The sequence below is a fragment of the Pipistrellus kuhlii genome, unplaced genomic scaffold, assembly GCF_014108245.1.
Source record: "Pipistrellus kuhlii isolate mPipKuh1 unplaced genomic scaffold, mPipKuh1.p scaffold_m20_p_1, whole genome shotgun sequence".
Lineage (NCBI taxonomy): Eukaryota > Metazoa > Chordata > Mammalia > Chiroptera > Vespertilionidae > Pipistrellus > Pipistrellus kuhlii.
Window position 1 is genome coordinate 109,919,764 of NW_023425404.1, and position 18,591 is coordinate 109,938,354.

At 36.0% G+C, this 18,591-nt stretch overlaps 1 protein-coding gene across 1 annotated transcript in view; it reads left to right on the forward strand.

Annotated features, from left to right (window-relative positions):
• The window catches only part of PLXDC2 (plexin domain containing 2), a 416,442-nt gene that overhangs the window by 377,393 nt on the left and 20,458 nt on the right, over positions 1-18,591 (forward strand). The window contains exon 13 of the mRNA XM_036459556.2: positions 6,305-6,465. Within this exon, the coding sequence (XP_036315449.1) occupies positions 6,305-6,465 (161 nt within the window). The remainder of the gene's footprint in view (positions 1-6,304; positions 6,466-18,591) is intronic.

Below are 18,591 nucleotides of genomic sequence, written 5' to 3' on the forward strand. Positions count from 1 at the left end.
CTCCTGGGGGTTGTATCCATCAAACCACAGCAAATAACAAGAGCATTTTATGGTGGTTAGGGACGTCAGGAACTAAAGTTTCAACCCGTGAGGCGCACACTGGCCAGAATGGTGTCTCCAGCAACTAAAGTAGCCCATGCTTTCTAAGGAAGCCCAAAGGTTTTCATCAATTTCTAACATGAACTCGGATACCAGAGAAATCAGTTTAATATTCAACAGTTTTCTAAAGAAGCTGCTTATGTATAATTGCAATAAGGTCAATTTTATTTACACAGCCTACTGACACTTTGAGCCCTGGTAGCTGAGCTTTTGCTTTTCAAATGTTGGCTGCAGATTCATACCTATCTTCCCAGTTCCTATTGGATTCTGGGATAGTTGACCCCATGAGGACCTTGGTGGCCTGCTTTCCTAGGGGTAGGTGTTTGGAGTAGGTGCAAGTGAGATAGTTCTTGATCTTTCCAATAGAAAAGCTGTTCTTTGAGATGTCCTTGCTTACAGCCAACATGCACTTTGGCTTTAGCAGAAGAATGAATCCCATTTCCATGAATAATTTCAAGAAAACCTCATATTGACCTGGGAGGTACAAAGTTTCCATATTAGCTGAGCAAATTGGATATACATCTATCTTTCCATTAGTAGGAGGAGAGTAAAGAGAATTCTTCCTCCCTGTTCAGAAAACCTGGTAGATTTAATAAGAAAGTAAGCATTCACTGTTATAACCAAAAGTTTGTCTGCAAATGGACTCTTAACATAAGCGACTTGGTGGCTTAGAATCACTCTGTTCTGTACTCTTGAGTCTTGAAACTAGTTTTCCAACTGTATTTCTGGTATTCCAAAAGCACTGTGAATATGCTCATTAGGAAACTCTCTAAAATTTTTCTGTAATTTAAAACCCTAATTTATTAACCACTGAAAGGGTTTGGCAAAAAATTAAAAGAGAAACTATTTCCACAAAATTCTTTAGTTTAGTGTTTTTGCTGGAGAATTAGGTACTAGGATTTCTTTTCTGTGGGCTATTATATGTAAAGATTTATTTTTTCAAAAATAATTTTAAATATATTCTTAAATATAGAAACAAGTCAACTTTGTATAGAATGCTGATGTTAGGAAAACTTTAAAAGTTAGGTCTCATAAAGAGCTTGCTTGCAGAAAATATTGGAGGCATAGGTACTTTACTTTGTAAAAGTAGCACATACACAGAAGAAATGAAAAATGATAAGGGTTACTCTCTAGAGAGGCTTATTTTTGGTCTTGTGCGGCCATCATACTGTGAATCGAACCCTTTGCTCTCACGTGCCCAGATATGCGCCTGCATGAGGGCTCTGATCACACAAGGCCAGAGGCACGCTGGGCTGTGGCCGCTCTCCAAAATCCCTCAATTTGATGGAATCAAGTATTTCTTTTACTATGATTTCATGGTAATTTTAGTTAGCGTCATTTTTCTAAGACGAAAAGCAATGGATTATTGTTTAAAAAGATTGTCATACCCTAAACTCCTTTAGCCCCTAACGCTTTCTATGCTGCCCTGAATGAAATTTCACAGTTGCCATGTAGAAGCACAGGCCGCAAAAGAGAATCTGGGCCAGCTGCTCCTGCCAGCTATTGTTCTCACCATACATAATGCACTTAGCTGTGTCCTTTGCACTCACTTTAACATCTTTTCACAGTACTTACCCAAATCCCTCCCAAGGAGATGTCATAATGTGGCTTATGAATGTGTTGGCACAGTGAAACATATTGTGGATTAGGTATAGCTTGTATACTTTTTCAAGGTACCCTACTGCCTACATAATTTTGACAGATTGGTGAGCACTCAAAAAAGTAGAGACCATGATTAGGAAACTGAAAGAACTAAGAGAATTAGGAAAATAAGAGAATAGCCCTGGCCGGTGGCTCAGTTGATTATAGTGTTAGAGTGTCATCCTATGCACCAAAGGGTTCTGGTTTTAACTCCATGTTTGCATCAGCACGTACAAGAGGCAACTGATTGTTTTCTCTCTCTCTCTCTCTCTCTCTCTCTCTCTCTCTCTCTCTCTCTCTCTCTCTCTCATTAATAGAAAACATTCTGGAATGAGGATTTTTAAAAATAAGAGAATGCATAAAACATCAGGAGAAACACTAAATTATCATAGCTGTAGAAAAGCTGAGAGCTAAAAGGAAAAATATATGCGCTACAAAATGAGATCAGTTACAAGAGAAACTTTAAAAGGAAAGTTAATTTATTGAAAAATTGTATCACTTGATTTTCTTCCATTACATGCTTCAGCTTATAAATGGGTTAGCTAATATTCCACAGGGAATGCCCTGTGTCTGTGTGTGTGTGTTTTTAAGCCAAAAATGGAACACTAACATATTGAGCATTTTATAGTTTAACTTTACTTATCTTTTTAAAAGAACATTTTGACATTATCTGCACAAGATTTATGAATTTTGAATAAGTTTGTGCAAGATTTTGTCCAAAGCCTCTTGGTCCCCCAAAGGACATTACTACAAAGCAGAACTTATGGGCTGTGGTGTTTCTTTCTAAAGTCAAGGAGAGAGTTAGTTCTAAAGTGAATAAAATTTCAGACAAGGAGCATTTGTAATTTAGTTTTATTTTATTTCTGCACTTAAATTATTGGCAAGATTTAATAGTGGCCACAGATCATTTTAGCAATATATAAAAATATTTTTATCATCCTGAAGAATTGTACTTAACAGACTATTGGTGTTATGTGCTATAAACCTTGAAAAATGTCAGTCACAGAAAAAACAAGAAGACATAAAGGTTTAAAATTAAATGTTACACTTTGAAGAAACATATCAAACTTTCTTCTCTTTCCTCCTATCTTCTTTCTTTCTTTCTTTCTTTCTTTCTTTCTTTCTTTCTTTCTTTCTTTCTTTCTTTCTTTCTTTCTTTCTTTCTTTCTTCTTCTTCTTCTTCTTCTTCTTCTTCTTCTTCTTCTTCTTCTTCTTCTACTTCTTCTTCTTCTTCTTCTTCTTCCTTCTTATCAACAAGTCATAAACTTTTCTTGGAATGCAGCAAATTAAAGACATTTGTGTAAGGTCTTAAATATTATCTATTCTGTGCTTAATGCCTTTTAAAACTGTTGTTTTTGCTATCATCATAACTAAAACTACCCCACATCACAAACTACTTTGATACATTTGAGAATTCTCAGTTTTCTTTGTGTCTAAATATTGACCTGCATCTGATAAAGTACTAAAAACTAGAAACATGAATGTCTCATCAGATGAGAGCATATTAAATTTGATACTATTGCATTTCTGACCATGATGTATGTTTTAAAATGTCTTTAATGTAGTACAAAGAAGGCCTTAATTTGATAGACTTTTCAAATATATGTATATATTTGTTTTTGTGGCAATTAGGCTCTACTTTATGGTGTCTTGTCATTTATCGTTAATTCCTCTTATTTGAATATACAATATAAAGCTAAAAAGGCCAAATACTTTAATTGTCCTGTGTGTAGGTGAGGATGTTGTTTGGATTTTGGATATGAGTGAAAGAGCATTAAGATAATCCACAAGGTGAAATAAAAGTTTGGGTCCCTCCTGACTTTTCTGAATATTCTCCAGCTTCTAATAGACTCTATTTCAGGGAAGTTTCTATTGATTACTTTCCCTTTTAATAAGCCACACCTTTTCTGTCAATTTCTGTTCAAAACTGGACATTTGAACCTAATAATGTGGTAACTCTGGGAATCAAATTATTTTCCTACCACAGGATTTGCTAGGTTTGGTTATTGTTGTTTGTTCTTTGTTTGTTTTTATTGTTGCAGGCTGTGTCTGTATTGAGGTTCAGCTTGAAAAATAAACTTAAGGTCTTCTCCAGTCTATTCTAAGCCTGGGTGTGCACTGTCACTTTTAAGTTTTCCCCTTATTCATAGTTGTTTGTGAGTGTTCTACTTGTTCATATCCGGCTTCTAAAAGGGGGAAATGAGAAAAGTAAAGAGAGAAGCAATAAAAAGGGTGATGCCTCTTTTTATATTTTTAAATGGATTTTTATTGACTTTAGAAAGAGAGAGAGGAAAAATAGAGAGAGAGAAACTTCAATTGGCTGCCTGCTGCATATCCCCTTCTGGAGATCAAGCCTGCAACCTGGGCATGCACCTGATCTGCAATGGGACCAGCAACCTTTCAGTACATCGTATGATGCTCAGCCATCTCAGCCACATTTGCCAGGGCAGAAGAATACTGGCTCTTTAAATCCCTTGGAATTCAGTCAACCAGAGGGGAAGAGGCTTGTAATCATGTTGGGGAGGAGCAACAAGGACTGCCTGCCTTTCTGTGTGCCTCTGTGATCAGAAGCACCAATCAGTGATCAGTTCACATGCTTAGCTGCTTGTCACATGGTGCAGGGATGAAGGTTAGGTAGCTACTACTGTGCTAAGAGCTGAAATTGACTAAAATTAATCACAATTTAGGGTCTGAGCCTTCCCTGGAAAGTTGAAAGCCTTTCATATAGTCCAGAGTTCCAAAATAGCAACCTTAGAGCAGCAATTTCCAACCTTCATCATCTCATGGCACACATAAACTAATTACTAAAATTCTGTGGCACACCAAGAAGCATATCTTTTGCCACTCTGAAAAAGTATATCTATATCTATATCTATATCTCTGTATCCATATCTATATCTATATCTATATATATATATTAAAACTATATATATATATATATATATATATATATATATGGTTTTAATTCATTCACACCAGATTACTGTTGTTGTATTGACTATTGTCATTATTTTTAATTTAACAATCTAAGGGAAAAGAAGTCAACTGTCTCTGACTAAATAGTCAGGTAATGAATGTTTTAAAAATTATTGTGGCACATCAGTGCCTGCCTTGGCACACTGTTTGACAATCACTGTCTTGGACAGATGCTACCAGTGAAACTGTTATCTAGGTGAGGAGACAGATTCCTGATACTTTACTGCCATCTTCCCAGAATTCTCTCAGTAAATAATTTATATATATATATATATATATATATATATATATATATATAATTACTCTTTACATTTTACATTCTTTCACTAATTGATTTCTTTTAGGTAAGGGAAAGCTTTAAGGTTTTGATCTTTATTTGACTTGGAAAAAGATTACTGAACAACAATAAGGTTCTCAAACAGAGAAAACAAACAATAACAACATAAAGGGAGGGTGGGAAAATTGGGGAGGTCGAATTTCTTTGATTTATCTAGAATTCTGTTATTTAGCATTCACCACACATTCTGATAGGCAATCATATTTTTGTATTAAATTTTTTTAAAAATTAATAAATTGGTGCTTATTAAATGAGATTTAATAGACCAAAAAATCATTAAAATATAGAAGCACATGGTGAAAATAACAGACATAAATTGGTAATGAAATTATTAGGAATCACTGTTCTAAAACTTCTATGACTTTTAATGAATTTTCTCAGTCAAAAATACCAATTTTATTTTGCACTAAGAGACAGTTACCTGCTGCACATAATTTAAGATCTCCTCTACATGCCTGGGTAGTCATCAAAGATTATAGAATTTTAGAACAAGATAATATTTTACAGATTACTTTTGTTTGGTTGATTGACTTTAAGTTGGAAAGTTATTACTTTAGAAATTCAGAAATACCTCTCTGAAAATGAGTAGCAGGGTGGAAAGCATCTCAGTAAAAGTCAGAGAAATTGTGTTGGTCTGTGGCATAGTGGGATATTTTTATATGTTGTGTGTTCCCTTTAGATAGCGGTAAAACTGTTTGAGGGCCATTTAGCTCCCATCTGTTATATTTTAAAAGAGCATTGCAGTTTAAAACAGATTTTGAAAATTATCCTTTGAACTCATGCAGACTTTCTCAGAAAGCCTTGGTAGCCCACAAAGAAAAGATGCCTAACACTCTTCAATTTGAAATTTCCAAAATAAAATTAGAGAGGAGCTTTTGAAAAGTAATCTATTTTCCCATAGGTAAAAGTGCCAGTGGTTTAATGAAGAAAATCAAAGTTAAGGTTATTATATAGTTAGAGTTTTAGATTTTCTGCAGTACTTTTAGAACAAAGGCTATTGATCTTGCTTATTGAACTATAAATTATAACGTAATTATAAATATATCTTTAATCACTAATAGTATGAATATTTTTATTGCCCAAATAAAGAGCATCTACCTTCTAAAACAGATGTTATGAAAAAGAAAAGTTGCACAGGAAGTAAAAAAAAAATATCCAACAGTACTTTACTTAAAATATAAATATTCCTTCTAATGAAAAGAGCTTAAGAGTGCACACATGGATGTCCTGACAGCTGTGCTCTTCTCTTAGCTTCCACAGATGACAGTGCAGCCGAGAAGAAAGGAGGGAGCCTGCATGCTGGCCTCATTGTCGGAATCCTCATCCTGGTCCTCATTATAGCAGCAGCCATCCTTGTGACCGTCTACATGTATCATCACCCAACATCAACAGCCAGCATCTTCTTTATTGAGGTAAGTTGCAAGTATGACACATACAACCCTACTAATTCACAAACTCTCTCCATTTGCTAACATCACCTGTATTTAATATTTTGCACATTATTTCTCCATTTTGCAGTTGGAAGCTGGCTGATTTCACACACACACACACACACACACACACACACACACAAACACACACACATTGATAGATTGCTCTCATTTGATGAGTTCAGTTACTTCATCTCAGGAGCTTTTAAAGAAATAACCCATTTTGCTTTTTCATAGATCTAAAGGAAAATGGAAATCATACTTTTTTGTCCTTTTATACCTAATATGTTAACCAGCTATTCTCCTGATTCTAGAATGAAATGCAGCATAAGCTGGAGGCTAAAGAGCTTTCCTAAAATCAGTTAATCAGTAAATGCTAATTAAGTTCTGGCTGCATGCAAGTTACTATATGGTGGGCCTGCTCTCAAAATGCTCACCAACTATTCAGGAAAAATAATAGATTTCTATTATAACAGATAAAACAGTAATATAATGGTATGAGCAATCACAACTTTGTGTAATTATGTTTATCTTTATATTTATACTAGTGGCCCAGTGCACGAATTTGTGTACATTGAAAGAAAATTAATTAGAAGAAACATTTTTAAAATCACTATTTGTCCTTTCTCTATAATAGAAGTATCAACCAAATTCATAATCAATAATGACACAAGCATGCGATTGGTGCTAGTGAAAACTTTATATGTATCACACATGCATGAGTCAACTTAGCCTTTTATAGATACAGAATAAACTTACTTAATTAGACCTGATTTAGCTCATTTTTTTCCAGCCCAGTGAAGCACCCCAACTTCTGTTTCAGATAATTGTCAGCAACACAGCAGTAAATATCAACATGAAGCAGATTATTATTGTAGATCACACAGGGAGAACAGAGAGTAAAATACTTAACTGCATCAGTGTTTGACTATATTCTGCTCAGTGAAAAAACCTTAATCACTTTCAAGGTCCACCATTCTTACTTCTTTTCAGGGGGGTCAAGTTTCTAAGCTTTCTCAATCTCCATTTTCTGGCTAATGAAAAGAAACTAGGATTCCACCAAGTCTCTTATCTACCTACTCCAGGACTTCTGTGAGGATCAAATGAGATGAGGCATGTAGAAATGCTTCAGAGACATTTGGTTAAAGTGTAAAATGTTTCCACCTGGCTATAAAGCAAGTTGTGTTCCTGGGCTGAAGAAACTGCAAAGAGGCTAGTTGCTAGGGAGAGGAAGCTGAGTGTTGCTACATGATGTCATTACCCAGACATACACTTAGCATATTAGCCTTTTATATACACAGATTAGAGGCCCAGTGCACAAAATTCATGCATGAGAGAGGTCCCTAGGCCTGATGATAGAAGCGCAAGCATCTGGCTTGGAAGGACAGATCCCAGCTGACTTCTGGGTCCTGGCCAGTACCTGGGTCACTGCATACACCCTCAACTTGAGTCACTGCACCTGAGTCCCCACGTGGAGATGGGCCTCTGACTTGTCAAGCAGTGCCACACAGAAGCCGGGTGGGCAGCATGCTCTTTCCTAGCCAGTCTTGCAGACTGGCTCCTGCATGAACTCATGGGGAGCCTAGGTTACCCAGAAGAGGCCATGATGGTATGGGGTGGGCTCCTTTTAGGGCCTGGCACCTGAACACAGGAGCTTCCCGGGTGTGTGAACCCTGGGCATCCTGGGGCAGGGTAGCAGGGTGAGAGCAAGCTCGGCAGACTCCCCACATTCTCACCACACCTCTGTTCCCATCACGCTCAACCCTAGGTAGCCGCTGAGAGGTACCAGCGCATCGACAATGCCCACCATGTTCTGTGCCACCCCCTGGTGGTCAGTGCACATCACAGCGAGTGGTGGAAATCCTGGTCAAGGGGATACTTTGCATGTTAGGCTTTTATTATATAGCATATAAATGTACTCTTTCCCACGCACGCACACACACACACACACACACACAGATTCATACAAACACATTCAAAAAAGCACCATAGTGAATCAGTGTTGTGTTCCTATGCATAGAATATAGATTTGGAGCCAGTGCCCTGGATCAATCAGGTAAAGGAATATGGTTTGAGTATAACCAAACCCTGATGACCAGAGGCCTGAACTGGGAAGCCTGGAGGCCAGGAGATAAAGTAGGGGTGACCCAGCCACCTTCTATCTCTCAGATGAGTGGGCTTCCTGCTCCCCCTCTATGTCAGCTTTTATTCCAACATCTTAATAAGCTCACTGCTCTTCCCACAGCAAAGAGAGACTAGAGCAACAAAGGAAACCTTTCCCTTCAGAGTTTCAAACATGTAAAGTTTAAATACTTTCTAATTCATGGGTTGATAATTAGAAAGGCTTAGAATTTTTGTTCACTTGTTGAATAAGAAGTTACAATTCCTTTTGAAATATAAAGTAAAAATTACTTTTGTCTCCCTTATAAAAGAGAGGTGAGTGAAAGACAATGACATAATTGCTCCCTACATGGCTCTCTACTGTCTGTAGAATCAAGTGCAGCTTCTTTAGGTCAGCATTCAAGGCCTTGGGAAGCTGGATCTTGTTCATTTTTTCAGTCTATAACCCAGTGCTCCCCAATTTAAAGTTGGGAGTTACATCAGCTTTCACTCTTTGCTCTTCTCCATGCACACCCTAAATTTTCCTTGCCACCGCTGAGGCATTGCTTATTCTATTTCCTCTATGAAGAAAGCTCCCAACTTCCACCTCAGTTCTTGAATTTAAGATCCAAACAGACTCCAATGCCATGCACCCTATATGCTTCCTGGATCATTTCTCTTTCTGGACAGCTGGGCATAATCTATTTATCCTCTGAGATTCTGTCCATTGTAATATAATTATATCTTTCTCTTGCATTTTTTTCCTGTTCTGTATTAAAGTTAAGTATACACATGATTTATTGTACCCTACAGACTTCTAAGTTCTGTAGGATCTGGAGTAAATCATTTAAGTTTCTTTCAAATAATGGGTATCCCATTAATATTCCTGGGGGAAATATACTCAAGCATTTTGAGATTCCACTAAAAATTTACATATGACATATTCTAGAAATGGCATCTTATTTAAAATCATAAGAACAGAGAAATTATCTGGCACTGCACTTAGTTGGAAAGCTGTTAAGTGTTGTTAATACCCTGGATTTTCACAGAAGGAAGTAGAAAGCTTCCCGGAGGTCATGAATGCATACCTCAGAGAGCTGACAAGTGACAAGCTGTAAAGCTTCAGCAACTAACCAGACAACAGGCTGCTGCTGCCTCCCCTCCGATGTTAAAGCCTTTTAATACACTGTTCAGGGGATTTTCTGACATCATAAAAAGGAAGATACTGTGAACTATCTGATAGTGATGGTATGAGTGGAAAATTGCACAGTGCAAAAGATCTACTTTACACAGCAGCCCCGTATGAATAAAAAATGAGACCACAGAATAGTGAAAGTATTTTTCTGATATTTATTTGCCTTTTTCAATCTGTCTTATTGTTTTATAATCAGAGCCTATATGTCCATGTGTAGGTGTGAATACTTACACATGCGTGTATTTATAGAATGCTTAGAGCTAGGACAAATAGAGATAATGTGATCCTCTTCCCTCATAACCCAGAAGAAGAGACGAAGGCTTTGAGTGGCGGAAGACTTTCTCAAGTTCAACGAGCCATCATCTGGGGAGAACTTGTCTTCTCTTTCCACACTCAAGTGAAACTGAGTCATTCTGCAGGTTCCCAGCTTTTCCTCTCTTGGCCTTTTTTCCTTCCAACTGAGTCAGCTATCAGTGTCTATGTAAATCATTACCTCTATGACCCCTGCTATCCTCATGCAGCTCACAGTGGGTGCTCAGTGGATGATTTTGAAGGTGATAATAATAACTTTACTAATATTCAAGCTGACCCATGTTTGCAAAATGAAATACAGATTCGTGATGACTGCATAGTTAGTGGAAGAATAGACCTATGAATTTGGAGGCTTTGAATAACCAATTATTTTTAATATATTTTTGTTGACTTCAGAGAAGGAGGGAGAGGGAGAGTTAGAAACATCAATGATGAGAGAGAATAATTGACCAGATGCCTCCTGCATGCCCTACACTGGGGCTTGAGCCCACAACCCATTACCTCCTGGTTCATGGCTCAATGCTCAACCATTGAGCCACCCTGGTCAGGCTAAAATACCAATTAAATTAGTTATTTATACATAAAGAGATGGAATGCACCAATATTATGTAAATTGTTTTTTTATCCCATATTATACATCTAAATTTTAAATAAAATTGACGTACTTTTTTGCATTATGAAAACAACACCTGTTCAGTATGGAAAATTTGCAGAAATGTAAAAAGAAATAAAAAAGAGTCATTGACAATTCCAACATGCAAGAACAATCACTATTAATATTTTAAATTGTTTTCTTTTGGAGCTCTTATATGCATAATTTAGTATTTGCCGACTTAATAAAACTGTGATTTCACTGAAATGCAAATTGACATTCTTTTCTTAAATAACATTTTCCTGTTTTGTTCTTTGTAAACGTCTTTATAATGGCTGTATACTATTTCATTCAGCATTCATTCAGTAGCTCTGCATTGATTGCCTTTTATGCTAAGTGATAATTCAGAAAGCACTGAGGGCTTAACATTGCCTATTAGGTAAAAAAGAAGCTTATTGCAGCCAATTTAAGACTGAGTATTAGTTTCCTGTTGCTGCTAGTAGCTTAAAGCAGCACACAGTCATTGTCTTACAGCTCTGGAAGTCAGAGTCTCCAACAAGTCTCACCGAGTTCCAGGACTTCAGGCTTCAGCTGCTAGAGCAGTGGTTCTCAACCTTTCCAATGCCACGACCCTTTAATACAGTTCCTCATGTGGTGGTGAACCCCAACCATAAAATTATTTTTGTTTCTACTTCATAACTGTAGTTTTGCTACTGTTTTGAATCCTAATGTAAATATCTGTGTTTTCCCATGGTCTTGGGAGACCCTGCTAGCAGTTCTCAACCTGTGGGTCACCACTGTGCTAGAAGCTGCATGCATCTCTTGGCTCTGGGCCCCTTTGCATCATTCCAACTTGTGCTCTGTCCTCTCATTTCTTATTGCTAACTCTGAACCCCTGTCTTCTTCTAATAAAGTCCCTGTGATTACCTTGGGCCCACATGGATCATCTCTATATCCCAAGGTCCTTAATCCAAATACAGCTATGAAGTCTTCTTTTTGCCATATGAGGAATCGACAGATTTGGGCAATTATGACATGTACATTTCTGGGATTCCATTATTTTGCCTACCAGAGACTACATACATCAAATTCAATATGCATCACACAGTACCCATTAAGCTATGACACACCCTTGACCATAACAGACACCCCAACTTCAGTGATATTAAATGTGACTCAATGTGTATCTTGTATACTTCACAATGAAATATAAGCTGTACTGAACTCTTGCTGGAATTAGTTCTTGTGCTAAACACTGTGTATACTGTGATAAAATTTAATGACTTTATCTTCCAGTGCATATAGCAGAGTTCATGTAACCAATTTAGTACTGTGGAGCACTTCTCACTTTTTGCTATCATAAGCCCCATTATGAACATAATAATGGTAACAGTGTAGTTTTATTAAATTCACTAGTGGAAGTGAGATTTATGCTACCTCAATTAATCTCACAAAGACTTTGAAGCACTAAGATTATGTCCCTGTTGTACATGAGGAAACTGAGGCACAAAGTTTAAGTAACTTGCTCAACATCATGCAGTTAGTCAGTGGTGGAGTCAGAATTTGAGTCAAGTCTTTCAGGAGACCATATCCTTAACCACTCAGCCATGTTGCCTCACTGTATGTAGAAATACAGGAAGATGTATACCTAGGGGCCTACACTGTGTACTAAAAATAGATTCCCCAAAATAGAATAAAAGGAAATAAATAGTTTAAAGGTACTTAATTAATGTTGCCAACATGTGTATACCAACTTACATAGCTATTGTTGTCATTGTTTATTTATAGTGATGCTAAAGACAGAGGCTATTATTTATGTTTTGTTTTACAGAAAATGTGCACCAATTATTATATATATCTGTGGATACAACACTCTTCCTCCGGTGAAGTGTTTACATGGCCTTTAGCTTTTAAACTTCTTGTTTGTAGGAAGGCAATGGAATAAAGTGAGAATTAAAAATCTAATCTAGAAATACATTCTTATATTGAGTTCTAAGTAAACATGACTAAATGCAATGAAGTAAATAAAATCAAGAGAAAAGTAGATGAGGATGAGGAAGCCTTGATAATAAAGCAAATAATTACCCTATATAGTGTATAATTAAACAATAACTGAATTAACTATATTCCATGTACATGATAAGGTATAAGAGTTCCATTTTCCTAAGACATTCAGACTTTATCTGGCATAATAGTCTATTTTCATGAACTTATCTTCTGTATTCCTCCATCACCCTCTTCAGATCTTACATTGAGCATACTGAGCATCTTTTTTCTTTTCTTTTTTCTACCTTTTACTAAATGGCTTTCATTTTATGTTTATCTATCTGGCTTTTCTCAGTAATTTTTAAAAAAGACATATGATTTCGACCCAAATTCACTATATTATGTAAGAACTAACATGCTTTAAAATCTTAAGTTTATTATCTTGAAACAAAATAGAAAGCATTCAAATAAGCATATGTCCCTCAATTTTTAATAAATTTTGATGACACTCTGTCTTTAATTTTTAGAAGAATTAAATATGCCTTAGATTCTACATTATGTTTGATGAACATTCTATGATATTTTTTAAATACATTTTTTTATTGATTTTGTACAGAGAGGAAGGGAGAGAGATAGAGAGTTAGAGATATCGATGGGAGAGAGTCATCGATCAGCTGCGTCTTGCACACCCCCTACTGGGGATTTGCCCGCAACCAAGGTACATGCCCTTGACCGGAATCACCAGGGACCTTTCAGTCCCCAAGCCGACTCTCTATCCATTGAGCCAAACCGGTTTCGGCAGATTTATAATAAATGTTAGTGTTGCATAACACTAATATGTTTAAATAATATACATAAAATGTAATCTAAATAAAGGTAAAGAAAATAATATTAACAAATGGTAATCATATTTTTAAAAAATCCCATGGAAGGATTCTATGTGAACTATAAACAAAATAATTTAGACTAGCAAAATTATTAAAATAATTTATTTTCAACACTGCCCTTAACTTTTCTTAGTATTTTAAATGATAGCTGGTCTTTCAATATGTATGTACAAGTTTGATTATTCTATCCTATATAATAAAAGGCTAATATGCAAATTGTCCCCTTGGGAGTTAAGACAAACTGTGAGTTTGACTGCTGGTTATGATGTGCGCTGACCACCAGGGAATGGCACAGAATGAAGGAAGGCCCTGGCCAGCATCTGGCAGCTGAGGGGAGAAAGGCCCTGGTTGGCAGCTGAGGGAAGAAAGGCCTAAATCAACCCTGATAGAAGGCCAGACCTACCCATACATGAATTTTGTGCACCAGATTTTCATGCACCAGGCTCTCATCTTACCTAATAATAGGCAAATAGGTAAATTGGCTGCACCTCCGTGACACACACAGCCAATCAGAGTGAGTATACAAATTAACCCAACAAAGATGTCAGGTTAATTTACATATGCAGGTGCAGAGCAGCTGGGATGGGCAGGACACATGAAGGGCAGGTGGCAGAGGGAGCTACAGGAATGGTGCTTCGGATTGAAGTGAGGACTTGCCAGCTCCCTGGCTGGCCAGGAGCTGGGAGGTGCCAGCTCCCAGGTAGGCCAGGAGTGAAGCCAGGGGAAGGAAGACCTATTCTTGTATGAATATTGTGCAACAGCCTCTAGTATTAATATAAAAAAAAAGATTATATTATGTCTATGACCCAAATGAACAAGATGATCAATACCTTAAAAAAATAGATGTGATGAGTAAAATATTGAAGGGTTTTGTTGTTGTTTTGAATAATATAAAAGTAAAAGTTAAGTATTTTCATCTTGCTGCAGCTGCTGCAGAATAGTACTGAAAACACCCTTAGCAAGAAAGAAATCAGTTCTGAGAACTTATTTAAAGATAATAGAGAAGAAAGCAAGCATGATGGGAACAGTGCCCCTCACGCCTGAGGAAGGCACTAAGATTTCAATGGCACTGGAGCTTGCCTTTACATAGATTATAATTCTTGCCCTCAGGACTGGAGAAAATACAGACTATAGATCTCTACTGTCAATATGGTAGCCACTACCCCTATGTAGCTATTTAGCACTTGAAATGTAGATAGTCTTGAATGAGAAACATGTAAATTACATGCCAGAATTTAAATTTTGACTAAGAAAGAATGTGTAATATCCCCCTAATTCTTATAGTAATTGCATATTGAAATGAAAATAACTTGGGTACATTAGGTTAAGTAAAATATATTACTAAAATTAATTTCACTTACTTTTATGGCAACTAGACACATAAAATTATGTATATGGCTTACACTATATTTCTATTGGACAATGATGGTTTATAAAGGAAACCTTGTAGAGAGGATTAAAAAGAAAGTCTTATTTACTCCATATATTTTTTAAAAATACATTTTTATTATTGATAGTATTACAGATATCTCCTATTTACCCTCTCCTTTATCTCCGGCTTTCCAGCCCCTACCCACCCCCCTAGGTCTTCACTATCTTATTGCTCATGTCCATGGGCTATCCATGTCCGACCTATATAATAAAAGTCTAATATGCAAATTGATCCAACAGTGGAATGACCCGGTAGAATAACTGGTTGCTATGATGCACACTAACCACCAGGGGGCAGACAATCAATGTAGGAGATGCCTCCAGCCCGCAGGCCCCTGCCAGCCAAGGTGGATGCTAGTGGGGACCCCCCTTATTGCCCTATGTCACCCCACAGAGGGAGGTGACAGTGGGAATGGTGGGCCCCGCCGGTCACCCCACAGTTTGGCCCTGATTGCCAGCCAGGCCTAGGGACACTACCTGTGTGCTGATTTGAATTAAAAATCGCACCTGTGCATGAATTTTGTACACTGGGCTTCTAGTAAGTATATAACTTCTTTAGTTTATCTCTCCTCAAACCCCCACCCCATGTCAAGATATGTCAATCTGTTACAGACATTTTAATCATGTTAATTCTTCCAATCAATGAACAGGGTAGATGCTTCCATTTGTATTTTTCTCTATCTCCTTTTGCAAAGTCTTATATTGTAGTTTTCCAAGTACAGATATTTTACCTTATTGGTTAAACTTTGCTGAATTCAGTTAAAAGTGGAAAACCAAGTGATTTTCAGCATGGGGGAAAGAGGAGATTAGAAGCTTGAGGGAAGAGATAGCTGACAAAGCTATCTGATATATTGACCAATTAATTATTCATTCAATTCATTCATGTATTCTAATTTGTTGACTTCCTATTATGTAGCCAGTTACCCAATGTACAGAGTTATAATAAAAATAGAAAGGAGGCAATCCTTGGCCTCCTGGAGCTCACATTCTAGTAGGTGCAGACAGATGATAATCATATTAATCTAGGTATGGATTTCTAGTTGGATGTTTAGTTTTATAAAAGAACCAGCCTTCATAAAATGCTTGAATAAAAACAGTTATCTTTTTTGAGATATAAAATATTATTACTTAAAGTAATAACCAAGGATATAAGAATCTGTGGTGACATTTGTGCCTAAACTTACAATTTGGTAATAAGAGAGATTATAATTATTGCTGATATTATTATCATTTTATCATTTAGGACTTTTAATAGAATTCTGGATATATATTTATTAAAAAAGTAAAATTGTCCTAACTGGTTTGGCTCAGTGGATAGAGCAGCAGCCTGCGGACTGAAGGGTCCCAGGTTTGATTCCAGTCAAGGGCATGTACCTTGGTTGCAGGCATATCCCCAATACGGGGATTGCAAGAGGCAGCTGATCGATGTTTCTCTCTCATGATATTTCTAACACTCTATTCCTCTCTCTTCCTCTCTGTAAAAATAAATCAATAAGATATATTTTTTTAAAAAGTAAAATAAATAGAAATAACCATTCTCCAAAACAATAAATTTTCTGAAGGACAAAACAGTTTTAATCTTCTTAAATTTTGTGTGCTGATTTGAATTAAAAATTGCACAATGGTTTTAGCAATAAAACCTGGTTATAAATGTCTAAATACCAGTCATTGTTGATATTATGCTTTAAAATTCTTGTTATTGCCAGGACCAATTATCTGCCTTTGTTGTAAGTGCCCAGTATTTTCTATCACCAAAATCATAGAAAGTTACAACAAAAAGTAACCTCAGCATCCATGCAACCTAGCGATTCTGTGACTTTTCTTTAATAAATTTTATGAATTCCCCAAGTGTCTACCACAGCTACATTTCCATGGAATTTTATATTTTATCTTAAAAACTTGTGTGAATTTTGCATTACTCTATAAAATAGACACATTTATTTGACATTTTAAAAATTCCCTCCCAGTCTTCTATGAAAGTTAATATTCGCAAAGACAATCCTTATCTCTTCTGTAACTTTAGTACACTCCAAGCACCCCATTCATTTATAGTTCTAGATGCTATAAAATTCAGATAAATTCAAACCAGCAGAGCCCTCCATTCCTGAAACCTAAGTGGGAAGAGTCCTTCCTACACCTTTGTTGAGTCGATTCCAGTAAAGAATTAGAAACCCAGGAAGACTAAACAATCTTCTTGGGTCTTGGTACACCCAGTTTCAGAGATGAGACCTGAACTCGGAGTTGCTTATTTTGGGCCTGTAAGCTATGTTGCTATAGCAACAGCATAACAACAGTATTTTGAGCCGTTCGCCGCACAATCAATTCCCCATCCCAATAAATATTTGTGGAGAACAAGAACCTATGGAGAATATGATTAAAGAAAGACAAATAGCTGTGGCCTCTACTTTTCCTGGCAATCAGTTGTTCTGCCAGGAGAGAAACCAGAAAGGCTGCTGATGGGAGGGGAAAAGTGTTTACTGAAAGTCTGGCATTTTGCTTTGCAGCTGCTACATGAATAGCACTTGGGAGTCAAGAAGATCTGTTGCCTAATCTGTAGTAAATACAGAAACCGTTTCCTAGATCTATGGATTTTTGTTTTTTCTTGAAGTCATATGTTTTTTAGTAAGAGTTTTTCCCTTAAGGTATCTCTTAGTCTTATTTCAGTCTTAAAGGAAACTGAAGGAAAAATTTATTGGTTGAAACATAATATTGTTATTTTTAAAGGAGGCAAAAGATGGCATTCACTTTTGATGAACTGCTACAAGGAAGGAAAGATTAGACTAAACCTTACTCTGAAATAGTTTGACACTCTCCTTAAAGAAGCTGTTTAATTAGAAGCTGTTTAATTAGATGGCATTTTCCAGAAACATAGTAAAATATAAGGGAAAATAGGGGAAATTGGTTTGCCTTTTTTTTTTTTTTTTTAAAGATACTGGATTTCTGTGGTTTTCTTTGCTCACTTTCTATTCTAAGATGTTGAATTTAATTCATGTACATTCCTGAATGTTTTTAAGACATCAGTTCAAGTTTATGGTGATTCATATATATAATATATAATATATAATATATAATATATAATATATAATATATAATATATAATATGTAATATGTAATATATAATATATAATATATAATGTGTAATGTGCAATGTGCAATGTATAATATATAATATATAATATATAATATATAATATATAATATATAATATATATAATTATATATAATTATATATAATTATATATGTATGTATTTTATGAATATCATCTTCTAGGTAACATATTTTAACTTAAATTCCTAAAATTAAAATATTGTTTTTAATTTATTGAAATATTTTCTTCCCTTCTTTGGGAATAAATATTAAAACTACTAAATAAAATATTTAATACTTCACTGAGTTCTCTGCTCTGATTCCTCCTTAATTACTATTCCCTAACTTATCATTTTTAATGGTGAATAAAGCCATGAAAGTTAAGATGAAAGAACCAAATGAATAAATAAATAAAAACTTGCAGCGCTATAATTCACTTGAACATCTGTAAGTACATGCTATATGTTTTAGGTGTTCAGATCCTTTCCTCTGTTACCTCTTTAAAAGGAGATTATTCC